This window comes from Gigantopelta aegis, chromosome 14 (assembly GCF_016097555.1).
Source record: "Gigantopelta aegis isolate Gae_Host chromosome 14, Gae_host_genome, whole genome shotgun sequence".
NCBI lineage: Eukaryota > Metazoa > Mollusca > Gastropoda > Neomphalida > Peltospiridae > Gigantopelta > Gigantopelta aegis.
In genome coordinates this window covers 29,071,459-29,092,460 of record NC_054712.1, presented here as the reverse complement: position 1 = coordinate 29,092,460, position 21,002 = coordinate 29,071,459, and the positions used below count along the sequence as shown (strand labels likewise).

At 34.4% G+C, this 21,002-nt stretch overlaps 1 protein-coding gene across 2 annotated transcripts in view; it reads right to left on the bottom strand.

Annotated features, from left to right (window-relative positions):
- Positions 1-7,811: 7,811 nt before the first annotated feature.
- The window catches only part of LOC121388196 (casein kinase II subunit alpha), a 32,134-nt gene continuing 18,943 nt past the window's right edge, over positions 7,812-21,002 (bottom strand). The window contains exons 8-14 of one of the 2 annotated variants that reach the window (XM_041519464.1): positions 20,534-20,644; positions 19,810-19,911; positions 15,437-15,537; positions 14,426-14,574; positions 13,095-13,181; positions 12,848-12,857; positions 7,812-8,545 (exon numbers count right to left, since the gene is read on the bottom strand). In XM_041519464.1, coding sequence (XP_041375398.1) covers positions 12,853-12,857; positions 13,095-13,181; positions 14,426-14,574; positions 15,437-15,537; positions 19,810-19,911; positions 20,534-20,644 — 555 coding nt within the window. In that variant the 3' untranslated portion in view covers positions 7,812-8,545; positions 12,848-12,852. The remainder of the gene's footprint in view (positions 8,546-12,847; positions 12,858-13,094; positions 13,182-14,425; positions 14,575-15,436; positions 15,538-19,809; positions 19,912-20,533; positions 20,645-21,002) is intronic. The other variant, XM_041519463.1, reaches the window with a different exon arrangement.

Sequence of the window (21,002 nt, the reverse complement as noted above, 5' to 3'; positions counted from 1 at the left end):
AATCATTTGCCATTACATGATTACACGACTAAGTAGGACTGTCATGTTTACAAAACCTTGTAAATGTTTTAAATGGAACCTATTAAATGAAACAATACCATTTAAAGAACCAAATATTTAATTATATAGTAACTATGTGTGATTATTATAGATACCACACCTGAAAAAGAAAAAAAAAACCATAACAAAAGTACTAGAATTAATATAGTAGGCCTATACAATAATTGTTTCTTAAATATGTATACTATACTTCAGTTTTACAGACATCATGTAGAGTATATTAACTTTCCACTTGAAATCTTCATTGAACAAGCTTACTTCCTTTCTTCTATTTTCTTTCTTCCTTTTAACTAATATTTTTTCATTTTTAAACTAGGCCGATTTTATCACCAATTAAACTGAATACATCATAGTTCAGCATAAAATTGTCACTTGCAAGTCGCAAACAATACTGAATGTGGTACTATGACTATCTGAATGTACCAACACTATGATTATTTCCTGGGTAACAACTGCGGCCACATCAAAGGCATATTTCACGATATGACAGATACTTGAAAAATAGCTAATGACGTAAGATATCAAGTTTTATCTTGTGTAGGCAAAAATGGAGAATTCCCTTTCAACGAGAACAAGATAAAACTGATATTCTACATTCTCAACTAGTTATGACCTTTATCCTACCGTATACTGCCGTGTATTAGCCGACTTTTGAAGACTAGAAACACTTTCCAAATGAAGAATGTCATTTGTACTGGCACAGATTAAAGCAGGGTGATAAACTTGAACTAGTCAAATGACATTAATATAGTTAATTTACTTTGTTTAATTGTATAATATCCAAATAATAATAGTATTTTCTCTCAATTTTAGATGCATATTATATACAGTACAAACAACAGGATAAAATACAATAAACTATCATTCTGGTTGTCACGGCATTTGTGAACTGTAACAATCAACTAGTTATGATACCATATCTAAAGGATTTTATGTTTTAAAAAAACCTAGCAATGCTTGAAAAAGAAAAATCAAGGCTTATAATAGAAATTTAAAAATATATATTGGAATTATTTTAAAACTACTAGGACTTGCGACTTTCTCAATAAAACAATATTAATGACCAGTCATATAACATTTTCATTTTAAACGTTTACAAATTTAATAAATGGAATGATACCATTTAAACATGTTAACTTGACAGCCCTAACTGTAACGTATTGATACTTGGGCCCCATCCCTGACACTATTTAATTTCTAGGGTAATAAACTCATTTTTAAAAAAGGTAATAAACTCGTTTAAAAAAGGGGGGGGGGGGGGGGGGTGGGGGTGGGGAGAAGTTTGAGCAACAACAAACATTAGATTGAACAAAATATATTGAATATACAGACACTGGTATTTTAAAACCAAGAAATTGTAGCCGAGATGAGTTGTTGAAAAGGATCTGATGGTCATAAATATGGCAGCAAACTCAGAACAGTGTCTTTAATAGAAGTCAAAATACATGTAGGCCTATGTGATGACACTTCAAGGTTACAAGTATTAACTTCAAATTATTATAATTATAGATTTCTCATCAAAATCTCATTCTGGGAAAGGAAGAAACTGTCAAGAAAATCAATCCACATCAGCATTGGAGACAGGGGCAAAAACTCAAATAAGGGCAAAAATTATAGATATATTCAGGGAAAATGTGCAAACCTAAGACCTTTTTTACTACATGTGTATTGCCATAATTATATCCTCAAAATTAGTTGTAATCCATGTAAAAATGCATAGCGATTCATTTGGAAAATTATATATAGCGGTTTGGTAGTAATGCCAATATGAATAAATGTTATCCAGATTTGGGCCATTTTGTTTAAATGGGGCAAAAACCAGCCTGCACCCCTACATATATGAGAGCCCCTATGGCTATTTCAATGTAATTAGCTCAACATGGCTCACTCCAAGGATTGTGACCCGTGATGAAAGGGGAGTACCAGTATTAGTAGCCCATATAACGTCATCTCTCCCTTAATATAAAGGGCAGGACATAGCTCACTCCAAGGATTGTGACCTGTGATGAAAGGGGAGTACCAGCATTAGTAGCCCATATAACGTCATCTCTTCCTAATATAAAGGGCAGGACATAGCCCAGTGGTACAGTGGGCCCAATGGGCCATTTTTTGTTTCAGCCAGTGAACGACGACTGGCATATCAATGGCTGTGGTATGTGCTGTCCTGTCTGCGGGATGGTGCATATAAAAGATCCCTTGCTACTAATAAAAAAATGTAGCGGGTTTCCTCTCTAAGACTGTGTCAGAATTACCAAATGTTTGACATTCAACAGCCAAAGATTAATAGCAATATATCCTAGTGGTGTCGTTAAAAACAAAACAAACCAACTTTTTGAGTTTGCTTCTATTGGAGCATTTTTATCAATTAAAATTACATATTATATCATTAATTTTTTTGTCACAAGTTTGCTTTAAGATGATGTACCTTATGTATATCCCATCTGTTTGACAATAAAATTTATGTTATGCTATCACAGTTAAAAATGTTATCGTATCATTTTATTACAATTGGAAAGTTCTAGGCTTCTAGGACACATTTCACCTCACTCAATCCACCACATGTAAAAGCAGGAAGTGAAATATGGGTAAAATATAACATCCTGGCTAACTGAATACCCAGGACTTGTACAACTTTTATCAAAATCTACTAGCAATGGGATCAGTGATTTTAAAACTTTACTAACCAGAACTGAAAATTAACTAGCCATACTTTTAAGTAAATACATAACAATGTCATTAATAGTAATAATCAGAGATGTTACCAAACTAGGGAGATCGTGCTTAAAAACCCTCAGATTGGGGTGGGGTGGGGGTATACAGGATATTCATATTTATAAAATAGACCTAAAGGCAGCGTTTGACCCATTTTTTTCACTAGCCATCTGGCATGGTGATAGTAGTTATTTACTAGCCCAACATTGAATATCACTAGCCATGGGAGTGGGGACACCAAAATCTAGAAGCCCTGGAATACCCTTCCCATTTCTACGTAACAAAACCTACCCTCTTCCTCTGGCAGACTATTTACTGGTAGTCTCAAGTCTAGATCGGTTTCGTGGAGTCTGTTCTCAGTTTCCAACGATATCAGCATGTTTCCAGCTAATAGGGCCTCTAAAATGACATACATTAAACATTTTCTTGTTTTGAATGCGTGTGTTGTCTTTCTAGTCATCCTAATATTTGCAGTAGCTCAAAATGGATTTTACCTCCCAATAATTTTCCTACATAGAAAAAAAATATATATTATTACCAGTAGAAGGAAATTAAATAAAGATTGGGCTACACAAAATATTAATTAGGAAAGAAAGAAATGTTTTATTTAACGACGCACACAACACATTTTATTTATAGTTATATGGCGTCAACATATGGTTAAGGACCACACAGATAATGAGTGGAAACCCGCTGTCGCCACTTCATGGGCTACTCTTTTCGATTAGCAGCAAGGGATCTTTTTTTTAGGGTGGTACATACCATGGCCTTTGATATACCAGTCGTGGTGCACTGGCTGGAACCATTAATTAGGACGATCAAAACAACATTGAATACTAAGCTTAGTATACATCCACTGCAAGTTAGAAAATGTATTTAATATGCAGTTTTAGTGATTAAAAAGGCAACATTAGCCGGGGGAAAAAAATGCTTAAGGGCGGATTCTGGTTTTAGAAGCAAATTTATAAAATTAAAGATTCTGAATACTGGAAAACTGTGTGTGGGACAGACGGGACTGACATGAAGCCTACATTGTATAGTCCTGAACTACAAAGATTTATGTTCTATGGTGTACAGTTTAGTAGGATCAGCCATGTTAGCTTAAATACAAAACCTTTGGGTTAATAGTCGAGACCAAGTACTTGTTAACATTTAACTGGTATCTTCATCTTCAGTCACATCACATTCATTTATGGGTAGGTGTAAAACAAAACCTGTGTAGCTAGTACTTGGATGTCTATACAAATTGTAGCAATCTTGTTGTCAAGGATACCCGGTCTTACAAATTGCTTGGAATGTCTTGTAAAAGATACACAGCATCTAGAAAATACTTCAACTGATCCTCAACTACCCTGCTGTGTATGTTGTCCTGGGCCTTGTTTTACAAAACTATTTTAGCGCTAAAACTCACCTCATGCGTCTAAGGTAGCAAATATAATGTTTTCTTATGATTGACATCTGTTTTACTAAACAATCTTAGCTTACAATCACCGTATGTTCCTATTAATATTTACTATTTATTATTAATATGCTCAGAACTTTTTTTTTGTTAATTTTATTTTGTTTTCTCAAATATATTTTTTTTTACTGTTTGATATATTTATTGTGTACGAAGCCAAAACAAGGATGCGAAGAATGACCGTCATTGATGTTAGTAAGTTTAAGATTTAAATCTTAGTTAGGATTGTGATTGTAGTCAGTTTGGGTTTACTATCGCACTAAGATTGCTTCATCGAAGAGTTGTACATTTTAAAATCTGAGCCCTGTTCCACGAAGCGATCTTAGCCCCAAGATCAACTTAAGTGCACAGGGTAGCTATACGTTTAAGGTAATCTTAGGGCTAAGATCAACTTAAGTGCACAGGGTAGCTATACGTTTAAGGTAATCTTAGGGCTAAGATCAACTTAAGTGCACAGGGTAGCTATACGTTTAAGGTAATCTTAGGGCTAAGATCGCTTCATGGAACAGGGCCCTGTAGCGTAAAATCGACCTCAAGTCACCAAGTTCGATACTAGCGAACATTGCTTCGTAAAAAAGGGCCCAGATATGTACAATGGTTATCAATCAACTGTTGGAAAAGGCCTCAGGAGAACGAGTCCTGCATTCAACTGAAGTGAACACTGCAGCATTATGAAACACTTTCTAGCCTAGTATGTGTTTTTCTGTGGCAACCAAGTCTATAACAGTTGCATTACCTAGATTCTGAATATATAACGGTGTGCATCTATCTGGGACTTCCAAGCCTAAAAAAAAGTGGTATGTAATAGTATTGCTACATTCAGTAATCTTTTATTCTTGATTATTGAGTATCAATTCTCCAGAAAACTGAATTTGAGCAATGACTCGTGATAAATACACTAAGTATATATCGACATTTTACATACCGTATACACAAAAATGTTCGCAAATAAAATATACCGCGAACATGTTGACAGCACCGCAAATTTAATTACGCACGAACCTCTTTCCGATTTGGTATAATTTTCATGAATACAAAAGACAAGCAGTCAGAGGTACCGGTTAAATTTATCCCGCCAAATTATCCACAAGGTTTTGTTTGTTTTCTTTGTAACCCTGAATGGAAGTTTGTGGGTACCATCAATCATTATAAGTTATTTCTTCTGATATTTGCGGTTTTCAATTTTCTGTATCGCATGTGCGTGTTCCATTGATAACGTCTTATCAGACATACATACAACATTGACGTCTTGCTGACAGCATGGTAACATGTCCAAGTGTGCGTGAAATAGTCATTGAAAAGAGTTTGGCAAATGAAATATGGGTAATTTTGATTTTATTATCGGGGGACAGTCGCTAAAATAATTCCTCGAGAATGTAAAATGGAAGCCCGATCGCAAATTATTTTAGCCACGAAAATATTTGGTATACTGTAATGATGTCACTTTCTGCATTTTACCAACTGTCACAACAAAATTGGCCAACTAGTCTATCTCTTGACTTCTACGACTGTCTAGTTTCTAGTCTTGAGTACACTTACAACTTGATTCTCGTCGTATACAACTCCTACAACTGATAAGTTGTTAATGTGAGCACATCGATCTTAAGTTGGGAGTTGGGAAAATTAAAACACATCCACAGAGTTGGGAAAATTAAAACATCCACAGAGTTGGCAAACTTTGTTGTGACAGCTGATAGTCTGAAACTAACATGACATACAGTTTTTGACAAATGTCAGCCAATCTGAATCAGTTAATAGTACAACAACATAAAAGTTTTGCAATTATATGTAATGTCAAATGTTGGCTAAAATCGCAAACAGCATTTTTTATTTTGAAATCAGGCGCAAGTATAACACAAGTGAAAATTCACATTAATGCTGGTCTCGTTTATTCATTTCTGACATTTGTGAAACACCAATAGCACAGTTTCTACCAAGTAATCTCTACTCTGTATTGCACCAAATGTCATTACATTAGCTCTCTACTGACACTTTTGTGTTACATGCCTCATTAACATGAACCAGGCCCGAATGTACAGTGTCACCCGCAACCTCTTCTAAACCCCCTTAGGGATACTAAACCGACCAACATATATTCTGTGAATGCACCCCACCCACCTCATTACCAAATACATTTATTACACACAATAATGTAACATGTACCCATCTGTAAACATCTAATGGATACTCGACTGACCAAAAACAGACACTATTTATTCTAGCCAGCCACCCAATTACCAAACTTAATATATTACACACAATAACACAAGGGCTGTTCTAGAATTGATCACATGGTGGGGGTGGGGGTTTTGGCAATCTAATTAAAATTAGCTCCACTATTACATGTGGATCTAACACCAGCCAGTTGGAGCTCATGTCCACCAATCAAAACCGTACTTGCAGAATCCTGCCAGTGATTTAAAAATAATTTGAAAAAATTTCCGAATTATCCTGAGGGTATACATGTTTCGTGTGAATTACGAATGCCTTAAAACGTTTTATTTTATAAAATAAATAATTTGTAATGTAAAACTGAAGACTGATTTAGTTGGGTTTTTTTTATAAATAAATAAATAATTTTTAATGTAAAATTGAAGACTGATAACCCACCCCGTACGTATTGGTAAGGTTCGCTGTACTGCGGCCACTAAAATAGACTCGCCCGATATTTTTAGAATTTGTATGCTCCCAAATAACATTATAAAAGGCGAAGTGTGATTGGTCAATATTTAAATTATTATTTACAGACGAAATGTTACCTGGACATTGGGGACTATGCAGTGTTGTTAGTTTTAAATCACTGGCAGGATTCTGCAAGTACGGTTTTGATTGGTGGACATGAACTCCAACTGGCTGGTGTTAGATCCACATGTAATAGTGGAGCTAATTTTAATTAGATTGGGGTTTTGGTGGACATTATTTTATGCCTGGTGTTTCTCCAAGAAATTTTCCCTTGCTGATACATGGCTAAAATAAAATTTCATTTTATTGGGAGGCTGGGGTGTGGTCTGTATATTTTAAAAAATGCTCACGTGATGAATTCAGGAATAGCCATAACCTGCATCGGTGATTATACACCTTTGGAATACTTAAAACAAGTTCTGTAAATGAACACCACCCATCCAACCCAATAATCATAAATATTTAGTATACACAATGTAAAGTATTCTTCTAAAACACTCTGTGATAAACTGAACCACTGAATATAGGATTCCAATGAGTTATCGTCGACACGGTTTATGAATGCCCTCTGCCATGAAGCATTCTTTACCCACCACTAACCAAACATATTTATTACACACAATGTAGTCTGTACCCGTTTCTAAACAACATGGTGATACTAAATCGGTGAAGAGCGTCAGTAGTGTTTTTGGTCAATATGATTCTATTGATTCCCATCCAAGGAATAGGTTTATTAATTTTATTTGCGGCATATGCAGGACATGAATATTTGGACTGCTACATTACACTATGCATCTTGAAACTGCGTAGTTGTCTCTTTAACTTGTACAGCAATTCGCAATGCAACATAGAACAAATTATTCCCCCCCCCCCCCCCCCCCCCCCCCCACCCTATGCAAAATTTTACATCCCATCCATGGCACAAATATAATGCACTACAAATGATCTGTAAATTCTTTATGTTGCACAATTGTATCAGCGTTATTCAAATTTCAAAGTTGACCTATACTTTATTTCAGAACATAGCACTGATTCTGCCCGTGACATGTTATTTGTATTTACTGGCAGAGTTAAGAAAAACTAGATTGATGTAAATAAAACATTTCATCATCCAAAGCTTTTTTTCTCCCCTTTCTTTGGAAAATACATTGTGTGCAAAGGAGAACAACATACATTAAATAAAAACAATTGTTCCTTGCTTGATTGAACAATAAGTTAAGTACAGGTTTAGTATTTGTTACTGCCACATTAACAGGCAACATTTTTTTTTTTTGTATTTTCTTCGTAACAACACATGACGACAAACAAGGTAATGTTCCGTGCACACAGAAAATATAATTTTCATGCACACATTTTTAGTTTTTTCTGTTTTTCATCTGTCGACATGAGAACCTGTTCTTTCAAGAATAAACACAGACTAGCTTCCATGCAAGTTAATACATTCATCCAGCCCGCCAGTCAGTGAACTGGTACTCGGTGTGTGTGAATGTTGAGGCTACCCGGACCGGACGTCGCGGCACCAGCGGTACATTGCCTACGTCTGAGCTGTGGCGGCAGTGTTAGGAAGTGGCGACATACTAGGAGTCATGACAGGTGAGCTCGAAACCCCAACAGAGCTGTTCACAGAGGGACCTAGAGACAGAAGAAACCAAGCTTCAGTGGAAGTCTGACACGCCCAGGATACAGCACCCACCAGCAGACATGTTTAGCTCTTCGCAGAGCAAATTAATCACTCAATATTAACTTTTTTTGTTTTTTAAATTGGGCAGTTAATTTAGTATTCGGTTTCTGAATATTTCACTTAATCCCGAGATGAAAACAAATTTCTGAGATCAAATTAGCCATTGAACATTAACTCTCTTTTTTTCTTCCCCTTTTCTATTTTTTTAAATTGGGTAGTTAATTTAGTATTCAGTTCCTGAATTTTTCACTTAATCCTGAGTTGAAAACAAACTTCGGGGATCAAATCAGCTACTGAATATTAACTTCTTTCAAATTTATTTAATTTATCATTTGGTTCCTAAATCTTTCCTTTAATTAATCCTGAGATGAAAACAAACTTTGCAGTCTTAAAAGAAGTTATAATTGTAAACATTTTATCAATGACAAACGACAGACAATATTTTTATGTGGCTTCAAAATTTAGAATGCAGCTGGTTTTTCACTTTTGTTAATCATATTTTAAAATAATTTGGTTTAATTTGCAGCCAATATATCAAAACACGGTTAAATTAAAGTCCTATATATGGCAAGCCACATATTAATATCATATTGGCATATGTAATTTTGGTTTTCTAGCTGTAAGTACTGCAATCCTAATAAACGATACTATGCAAGCAAGGCCGTGAATTTTTTTTTATTGCATAAATGCTAATCTTTAGAAGTAAAAACCCCCAACAAATGTAATGTATTATTACTAACATTCATGACATCCAGATAAGGCACAAACAAATAAATGAACCCTATTTAGCAATTAGAAAAAATTAGAAATATTATGACCAGAAACTTTCATTTTATCAAGCCAAAGGAACTATAAAAATGCTGGATGGTGGGTGGTTATATCCTAGATGCTTGCAAAGCAAGTGATAAAGCGTACACACCTTTGCAAGCAACCCAACAACAGATAACAATTCTATATGTTTATATATGTTTATATATAGATATATATATATATATATATATATATATGTATATATATATATATATATATATATATATATATATATATATATATATATATATATATATATATATATACTGACAAAATGCTGACAAAACTAACAAACAAGATATGCAGTATGGTAGTACCAAATATCATAAACAGTAAAAAGCTACAAAATATTTTGTTTAATACTGTAAATTAGAATATCCTGTAAAACCTTTTACGTTCATGCCAAGTGTTATGCTCTGCTACAATCATACTTCTTAAATTTTAGTTTTGTGCTTTTGTACATGCAGGTATTGAACAAAATGCAATGCATTTTTACCCATGTCCACGTGTGCAAAATTCGTTTAATAAAAGCAAAGCCTTGACTCCAAAACTAAACAGAGCCAATGGTATTTGAATAAGGTAAAGCGGTTCAATCTCACAGGTTAAAGCTAGGGAAAGGCAAGATGAGGCAACCCAGTCAGAAACAAGTTCAAGCAAGCCAAAAGCTTTTAAACAAGTGAAGTGTCTGTAGACAAAATAAACATTCTAAATTCAGTATACATTTTCCATAGTACCAAAAAATTAATTTGCATCTTGTTAGATTGAGTGAAAACATATATTTAAAATTTGCTTCAAAGTTTTTGATCTGACCATCATATAGCTAAATTAAATTTAGAATGATGAAGAAGAACAGAATATAAGTGTTCAGTTCTTGTTGTATTTATGGCACTTTTAAGAGTGATCACTGATTACTTAATATTCTTTCCATTTTCAGGCAGATAAAAAAAGGCTTATTACTATTATACTTTTTGTAGTCGAGTATCATCCATAAATCTGGGAAGGTCTTGACTTTTAATTACTGCAAATCACATCATTTCAAAAGGAGACAAGACATTCCTTTAATAAAATACAAGTTACCCGACAACCACAAAATTTCATTTAAAAATCCTATTGCACAGATCATGTAGTTAAAATCAAACAATATAATGAAGTCGTAAAAGATTGTATTTTGACATTCAATCCCGATATAAATATAACAGAACAAATTTGAGGGTTCATCATAAAAACAAAACAGTTCCCTTAAACAGGTTATGGGTTAGAAATCTTTTTGAAATTTGACACTGTTTTGCATGTACATCTATCTTCAAATATTGTAAACTGTATTCATTAATTTCCAAGTCTAGGTATAAAATTTGATCCTTCATAAAGTAAAGTAAAGTTTTGTTTTATTTAACGACGCCGCTAGAGCACATTGATTTTTTATCTTATCATCGGCTATTGGACGTCAAACATATGGTCATTCTGACACTGTTTTTAGAGGAAACCCGCTGTCGCCACATAGGCTACTCTTTTTACGACAGGCAGCAAGGGATCTTTTATTTGCGCTTCCCACAGGCAGGATAGCACAAACCATGGCCTTTGTTGAACCAGTTATGGATCACTGGTCGGTGCAAGTGGTTTACACCTACCCATTGAGCCTTGCGGAGCACTCACTCAGGGTTTGGAGTCGGTATCTGGATTAAAAATCCCATGCCTCGACTGGGATCCGAACCCAGTACCTACCAGCCTGTAGACTGATGGCCTGCCACGACGCCACCGAGGCCGGTTTGATCCTTCATAACGTCACAGTGACACCAGTAAATGACCCGAGTATGTATCAATAGATGCATCAAAGTGGCCATTTTTTTTCAATAATAAAATGGCAGATAGTATCAAGCCAACAGTCAATCTGGCCTCAGACCACAATTAATTTCGCTATATGTTTCTATATAGCCTTAGTGGCTATAACATTTTTATTAATATCAGCAGGCCCGTGAAGTTTTGTATGTACCTTTGCCTGCATGGGGGACACATACCCTGAAAAGGACAACCCCTGTTGTCCAGCTCTTTCTCCCAGCATATTGGTTTAAACAGACACACCCTCTAAACCAGGCCGGAGTACACCCATTTTACACAAAAAGCACTACTTTTGCATGGGCCGGAATTACTACAAACAAGTCTTCAATGTCAACAAGTTACACATGTTTACAAACTACATGCTATCCCCTGTCACTTCAGTCAAACAGTTGCCACTTCATAGCTGTCTGCCATGAAATAATCACAGTCAAACAGCAGACTACTTGCGCGGTGAAACTTCCGGATTTTGGACAACCAAATGGGAAGATAACTGTAATCTGAGGCCATCTTGTCAGATTATGTCAAAATGGAAATAAACAAGTATAATAAGGGAAGTAACTCTGAACTTGTAAACTAAATATATATGGTGAAAAATCAATTTGCATGTTCCATTAATGTTTTACACCTTGTATTTTGGCTTTCATATTGTCTAAAATATGAACACTGATGAAATTTCCAATTCCAGCTTCAGTAAAATTAATTTAAACAAAATTCAAGGATGTTATAGGGAATTTGGTCAATTTTCAAGACCTTTTCAACTTTAAGGTCTTTTCAAGACACCAAATTCAAGGCCTTCACAAGATTGTGTAAAACCTAGAGAGACCACTAGCTCATACAACAGCCCCTGATATACCGGTTAAGGGGCATTTGGATGAGCTACGTTACTGTCATGTTTGTAATCCAGCACGATTCGTCAGATATTGTGCCTGCATCGACTGTTTCACGGTTAAGTGTTTTGAGCTCATCACAGATTAATTATACTTTTGTGAGAACTGAACTTGCTAAATAGAGTCACCAACTTTGGACAAGTCGATTCCTATTTTAAAATATAATGAACACCCTTATAGAAGGACATTACTAATTCACAAAGACCATAAGAAGAAGAAAAAAACTTACAAACAAAAAGGACTTAAACTGTACAAAAAATCAAAATACTGTTTGATCAAAAAAAAAAAAACATTTAAAAAAAAATTTTTGAACAGCTGAAAATTCTAAAATCAACTCTGCAAACAGTTTTGATTATAAAAACAAGAACATTTAGCAAGAGAAAAGTTAAACCATTCACATTATTCTAAAAAATTTGATACAATTTTGCATAAAAACAAAATATAATTAATAAAATTCTAAAATGAACAAAAAAGACATCTTCAGGTTTAACCGTAATTTCAAAATTCGTAACTAATTTGTTATGGGATGAGTAGGTGCAGATGTGTCACATTTAACCATATATTTTTATATTTAGAATAATTTTGACTATATATGAATCATATGTATTTTTTTTAAAGATTAAAACCAACATCTAGTTTAATATATCATTCTTGTGATAGTCATTTCCGCAGGTTCACCTATGCAAAAATTAAGCTGAACAAATTTCCAAATAATCTCACCTCGATTAATCTAAAGGTGAAAAAGCATAATGCAAAGGTTAAAAACCGTAATGCAATCATTCGGCACAAATTCACACATTTCAGTACATCAGTTAAGTTATCAGAATGTGATCATATGAATGGTTACATTTGAAAGTTAAGTGCTCGCAACTTGCGACACATCATGTATGTATAAACTGGCACACAACACAGACGAGACACATTCAGCTGCACGTATACGTGTTTAAGAGAGGAGAAACCAGTCTACCTCCTATCTGTCCTGAACTAGAAACGGGCGTCGGTGATGTGTGACCAGACATGGACGACATTCTACCTTGTTCTTTCACTATAGGATCTGTGAAAAAAAACCATTTAGAAAACTGTTAACATTTATTTTACAACCACAGACCTTGTGATTTATACTAGGCCTGTAAATAAATAATATTAAAAAAACATTTACATCATAGATGTGATAAATCTATAACAATAATTTTTAAAAATACATTATGGCTCACAGATGACATTTGTCAAAGCATTAATCCTGTTAGAGACACCAAGTTATTTCCAAATCATAACTGATATCTAAAATGTTGTGGGTATGTGCAGTTCTGCCTGTGCAACTGTACATATAAAATATCCTTTATGAGTAATCAGAAAGTTCTGCAGAACACAATTATCGTGTTTAAGACCAATGAAATAATGTGCAGATGCCACATTTAACATTCAATCAATGATTAACAAGCATTTTGAGAGTACTACTAAAGCAATACATGTCCCCTACCGGGCCCAACAATTTTTTGTATCTCCTAAATTCAAGGGCCATAACTGAAAAGTGGGTAAATCACCATGAAACTTGAACTTGATCTGTAAAGCTATATAAAAAATTTCATCTTGATATCTCCAGGCATTGAAAAAATCCGGAAAATTTTCACATTTCCTAAGTTCAAGGGCCATAACTGCCGTTAAAAATGGGTAAATCGTCATGAAAGTCAAACTTGATGTGTAACGGTATGTGATAAACCTATACATAAAATTTTAGCTCAATATCTAAAGGTCTTCTGAAAAAAAAAAGCCCAACATTTTTTCCCCACATTTTCTAAGTTCAAGGGTCATAACTCCGTTAAAAATGGGTAAATCGTCATGAAAGTCAAACTTGATCTGTAATAATACATGATAAAACTATACACAAAATTTCAGCTCAAAGCCTTCTGAAAAAAACATCCGGAAAACACATGCGAGACAGATAGACGGACGGACAGACGGAGATGAAACCTATAGTCCCACCCGGTTGCACCAACAGGGGACTAAACAACCTATAACCAAAAGCAGTGCCATCTTCTTCATCTACACGTGAATTATAAACATGAGTGTTCTATTGTTTCTCTAAATATTAAACAAAAAACAGTGCTGCCTACCTCATCTACATGTACTTGTAAAAACACAGATGTTTTACAATGTGGATGTTTTATTTTTGCTCTAGACATAACAACAAAAACTAGTGCTGCCTACTCCAATTACGTGTGAAAAATATGGATGCTTTGTTGCTTCTGTTTTCTAGCCATTACACAAAAACCTGTGCCGGCAACTCCATCTACTTACAAAAATATGGATGTTCCATTGCTTCTCTAGCTGTTAAACGTTCTTGATGGTCGTATCGGAGTAATTTGTCAAGGAAGTCCAATGCCTCTGGACTGACTAAGTGCTGGTTCTCACTGTGTACAAACCGCTCCCATCGTTTCCGCGAATGCCTATGGATATAACAATTTTACAGTAAGAAAAAACTGATGTTGAAAGCTATCTGGTCTTAAAACTACACATTTTCAAAGTTCATTTGGTATGCAAGACAATAAGCACTCTTTCAAATGGGGCAAGTAAAAATGGAGAGGCACACATTGTCCTATGGACAAGTAGATATTGAAAGCTAATGTAGAACCCTGTGGAATACCAAATTAATAAAAATAAATGTGTTGTCCACTACATACATTTATTGGACAGTAACTGTTTGTTTTCTTAAGTTTAATTGTTTCTGTAATAAAGATGCCCAAATAAGACCAATATTTAAGACAGTAAAATTTGTTTTATTTAACGATGCCAATAGAGCACATCGATTTGTTATCTTATCATCGGCTATTGGACGTCAAACATATGGTCATTCTGACACTGTTTTTAGAGGAAACCCGCTGTCGCCACATAGGCTACTCTTTTTACGACAGGCAGCAAGGGATCTTTTATTTGCGCTTCCCACAAGCAGGATAGCACAAACCATGGCCTTTGTTGAACCAGTTATGGATCACTGGTTGGTGCAAGTGGTTTACACCTACCCAATGAGCCTTGCGGAGCACTCACTCAGGGTTTGGAGTCGGTATCTGGGTTAAAAATCCCATGCCTCGACTGGGATCCGAACCCAGTACCTACCAGCCTGTAGACCGATGGCCTAACCACGACGCCACCAAGGCCGGTCCTATTTAAGACAGAGGCTGTGTACAATTTATTTTTACAAATAATAATTAAATATTAATGGGCATCTATGGCTGGTCTTCAACATACATTTAATAACTCATGCTACGGTGTGCGGCTTTAAGTGTTTGAAATGAGTACATGTGTACTTACCTGCCCAATATGTCATTGAACCTTGGGTCTAAATCTATCTGGTACTTTTCAATATATGCATACAGATCATCTGTTCCTAAAACCTTGGCTATCCGCACAAGCTAAAAAAACACAAAAAAACAAACAAATAAGCATTAGAAAGAAAAAAAAGTATATGTACAGAGTTCGTACTAAATCCTTTTCATTCCTATACTGTCAAGAATCATAATGTGAGGACACCCCAGCACTTACTTCTTGAATGACAAGTAGAAATCAAACAGATGAGTGGAAAACCCAAATGTTATGACCCATCCAAACACATGCATGTATTCTAATTTCTATGTTCAAATTACAACCGACAAGAAACCCATTGCTATCACAACTGCTATGTATCCTCACAGCCAGGAAAACAATATAATATATACCACAATTTTATGATTCATGAGTTACTTGCCAAACTGACATCTTACAAAAAAGGATAGCTAACAAACACAAAAGGTGCTGCACCATCACTAACGGTTTCAGGGCTAGCCCTGGGTGGCTATTTTTGTTCGGCAAAAAATATGCCAATCTTCAATTTCTTTCGCCAATCTAAATATGTATTCGCCAATTACATTTTGGCATTTCAGTTAAAATATTTTGTTTTTAATCCTGTTCTTTATGATAATATAGTACATGCTAAGATGTACTTATTATTCAGTTTACGTCTTGTATGACACTGTTTTAGGGGATCTATTTTTACTAATCTAATAATGAAATGCTGCTGATGTCTATAGGGCTGGCCGTAGCCCAGTGGTAGAGCTTGTATAATGTGCGGTGAGTGTAGGGTCGATCCCCATCGATGGGCTCATTGAAGTCAATGCACCATATATGACAAAAGAGGCAGTTTTACTTTTTGTATGCATCAGATAATGATATAAATTGTATGTTTTTCTGTAATTTGAAAAAAGCAAGTGAAATTTGATCCAATATATATGTTCCCCAAAAAGATTCATCAGACTAAGATGTACACAATACATATATTTTTGCACAACAATCTCTTTGGTAATAAATAGATGTATTATTGTATATATAATAGAATTTTTTATTTTTTTTTTTAGAAACAAAATGACCAGACTGGCTGTTTTATTTTATGAAGAAAAAAAAAATATATATATATATATATATTGGAAGGATCTGATATTTTAATAATATTATTATATTAATGTCGGTAAACAGTAGTACCGAATAGTTGTGTATATTAATTGATATGATACACACCTCAGTTACAAAACTGAGTAGTTTGTTAATTACGTAATTTATTTATTTAGCGGTATGTATGATGCTATTAGTAAATGTTAACTTATGGGTCAGTTTACACACGGTGCGATTTCATCATGGGGTGAAAAGGAAACTTCATAACTTTGACCATTTGTTGTGATATTCACGCGTGACAGTTATTATTCGAAGGACAGTTACCTGAAAAGACATGTTTGTAATTGTTTGCCAACAGAGGAACAGAGGATTCCACATCGTATTGTCCGTGGTGAAGATGAATAAACTGTGAGAAGACACGTTTGACCGGCCATCATTAGCGACGATTCGTGTTACGGCAATTATTGTCGTTTAATATAGTTATTTACATATGATGTTACCGATAAAGTATTAACATTTAGTTATGCAATGTAATTAATTTAAGTAGATGTTTAATAGAGGTAAAACATAATTAATTACCTATTTCTACTTATTAATTATTTAGTAATTATGTCGTTTTACGGCAACAAGTATAGACACGCACAGCGCATGTGCGATAGCCCAGCAAGGCTGGGTCAGGTCAACCGCATTGCTGGAATTCCAGCCAGAGCTGATTATTCAGCTGTGCTGGGGTCGTTTGCATATATAAGCGGTTGTTTGACAGCGCCGGTGAGTGAAGCCACCAACGTTTAACACGGGTACGTGGGTGTATTTTTATGTTTACAAACTAAACAATTATTTTAGCAAAGTTACGAAACGAATTATAACGGCTTCACTCATTTTTATAAGATTATTTAAAAGTAATTTTTGGTTAGATTACATGTCTTAATCAGTAATAACGGAGTTCTTACCGTTTGACAGTTCTATTTATAGGACTAAATTCGACACGTAAAGTAAATAACAGTACACACAGAAAAAGTTGTTGTATACCAAAACAAGCATTGAAATTATAGAATGCAGTTTAGAAGATTGACATTAAATACTAATGAACATTTATTGTTCAAATCCTTAATGACAGAAATGATTATTTAGAAAAGAAAGAAGTATAAAGAAAGGAATAAAATACACGTTTGGTATAAAAATAGCATTCAAATTTGCATATTGGGGAAACAACTTCAGTGGTATAGTTTGAAGTAGCTCAGTGTTATTAATTAGTGATAGTGTAGAAATTAGAATTAGTTATACAGAATAAGAAAAACTGTTGAGAATACACCAAGATTGAAATATATTGTTTGTGCAGAAATAAATAAACAAATATTATTTATTTACATCTTGTTTGGTTACTCATTTGCCTTTCAAATCACTTATGATTCATCCTGACAAAATGAATTATTATTTCTCTAATGAGAGTTGCTATGAATGTATGGCCACGGTCGTTACAATATACACACACATATAAAATTATATATATATATATATATATATATATATATATATATATATATATATATATATATATATATGTAAGTGTGTAACTCTTGATCATACCCTACCCTATGACCTCATTTTGTAACTACCTTCCTAACTTACCTGTATGATTTATTACTGAATACTGTTCATAATTGTTTTGGTGTCCAACTAAAGAGTATTGCCAGTCACCCAAAATAAAGACAAAGAAAACGTCTTTATATGTTATTTCTACCAAAACACTGGCTCGCGACTGTTTCACAAGTGGAAAAATGCTCATTCAGTTTCACGCCGGTTTTGAGAGAGTTGTATTTCTGTGCAATGGGCGGAGGGATGTATCATGTTGGCGTTTATATTATATTATATTAATATAGCAGATATGAATTATAATTTCGCCATTTAATATGTTTGAAATATAATCTGTAAATGTAGAAAGGTTAAAACTAATAATGATTGCATATAGTGAGAAACAATATGTATTCCTCACCAACATACGCACTTTGTGGAAATGAACTCAACCACATGACCTAGATTTACAACATTAACCGAAACACAACTAATAAAATTTAAAACTTGCTATCGCTAGTAATCAAACATTTAGTATCAACAATGCAACATGTCTTAAACAGTATTTAATTTTATTTAATCGCGTTTTCTAACTTTACCACAAGCAGCTGACAGTACACTACTGAATAGTAGACTGGCCTCACGGACATGCAAATTAGCACTTATTTACACCACGAAGCGGATCAACAGTACAAAACTGGTTGAAGAAATGTTTGGTTCTAAAAATCAGATCGGGGGAAAAAATCTGTAGAATTTTTTTCGCAAATTATTTTTATTTTTCACAATTGGCGATTTTGGCGAACGACAGCGCGAGCCCTGGGTTTTTTGTTGGTTTTTTAACTTGTTGCAATATCTGTCTATTTTGTGTCCTGCTAACATTTGGCAAAGTCTGTTATGCAATTATATCCAGTAATCAGGCATCACATTTTTTCTTAATGAGAAATAATGCAAATGGAATGTATTAAATTAACCATTCTCAACAAGTTTGTTTTCCTTTTCCATTTAATTATTTAATTCCTACTTCATGCGGTGTATTGTCATAGTAAGTGAATCTACAAATGTCAAGCGTAGCCTGCCCAGAGGCAATTAGATGCATTCCATAGTCATACTTTCTTAATTGATACGCAGTTGATATGTCGGGACTGAATGGATACTAGTATTCCTGAAGGTATGAAGATCGTTTATTTGCTGCACTGTATTGCTGTTTTGGGGATCTGATTTAGGTGGCCGCTGGCCGCGTTAAACAGGTGACCACTTATTACAGATGCATTTACATCATAAATCGTTTGGGAGGGAAAAAAGTGGCTGCTTAAGGCAATTGACCCCTGATTACAGGTGGCCGCTAGGACAGGTTTGACTGTATATGTAAAACAATGCTGTACTAAAAAATGTTTATTAGACAGCTGAAATGGAGCATCAAGAAAAGAAACAAATACATACCACAAACCCTAATAAAAAATCTTCAGATTATCTTGATTTGGCTGTTAATATTAATGTGTTTATACAGAACCAGTATTGCCCCCCCCCCCCCCACACACACACACACACCCCTTCCAGTACCCCTGCATTAAATATTTACATTACTAGTCAAATAACTGTTATTTATGTTTCCAAATTATTACACAAGAAATGAAAAAGGTTACAAGAATGAAGTAAATACCGCTGAGGAACTGAAACTACAATACAACCTGGTCGTAGTTGTCATGGCCATGGAAAAATGGCTCTTTCCTGAAGATCATGCTGGCAAACATGCAGCCCAAGCTCCACATGTCTAGGGAATAGTCGTACATCTAAATGCAGAAACAAAAATTATGCCTTCCTTTCTCAGATGACCAAATGTTACAGGTTTAAGATGAATATAGTACTGACAATAAATTATATAAAATTCCTTTACACAACTAAATGGGTAATATACATGTTCAAGAAGCATTCTGAGAGTACTGCTAAAAGAATACAGGTCTCCTACATAGTCCAACAAATATTCATGGGGATGCAATATATGAATATAACATTTCTGAGAGAGTGATAGTGCATAAATTTGAAAGAGACAAAACCTATAGTTACAACCAGTTAAGACTGACAAGAGACAAACAAATGAATTTAAAACTAATAAACAAGGTCAATGGGATTCATATAATTACATTTAGGGCTTTTAGTGATTTAAAAAATATATATATGCGTGTTCATTAACCAATTCATAGGCAATATCAAACCAATAAAACCAGATATTGTTTCTTTTCTGTTCTTTTTTTCTGTCCTTTTTTTCAGTGTATCGTAAAAGATTTAACATGATAAACATTCTGAAAGAAAAACCTGAATACTGATATTATTATTTTTTTATTTTTTTTTTAATTTTCAATTAATGACTTTTTGTTGTAATATTTTAAATTATTGAATCCTTCACATATGTACCTGGTAGTCGAGTAGCAACTCTGGACCTTTGAAGTACCGTGATGCCACCCGAACATTGTACTCCATTCCTGGGTGGTAGAATTCAGCTAAACCCCAGTCTATAAGGCGTAACTGTCAAACAAAAATAGCAACACTTCAAACAGGTGCAAGCAACCCACTGACAGTGGTACACTGGCTGGAACAAGAAACAGCCTAATGGGCCCACCGACAGGGGATATCCAAAAATAATTCTTTGATATGTTATTTTCTATTTTTAATAGTATTACTTTCAATCACTTATTTGTGTGCAAATTACAATTAAAGGAAGGGACAATTAAGGCATTTGGCCTGGTATGCATATTCAACGATATATAACGCACATTATTGTTTAATATCAACAAGTATAATCGTATAGTTAATTAATAAAACGCTTAAATGTGACGGCTATTATATATAACTTGTGCAGCCATTTTGTACCATCTCAGTGAAT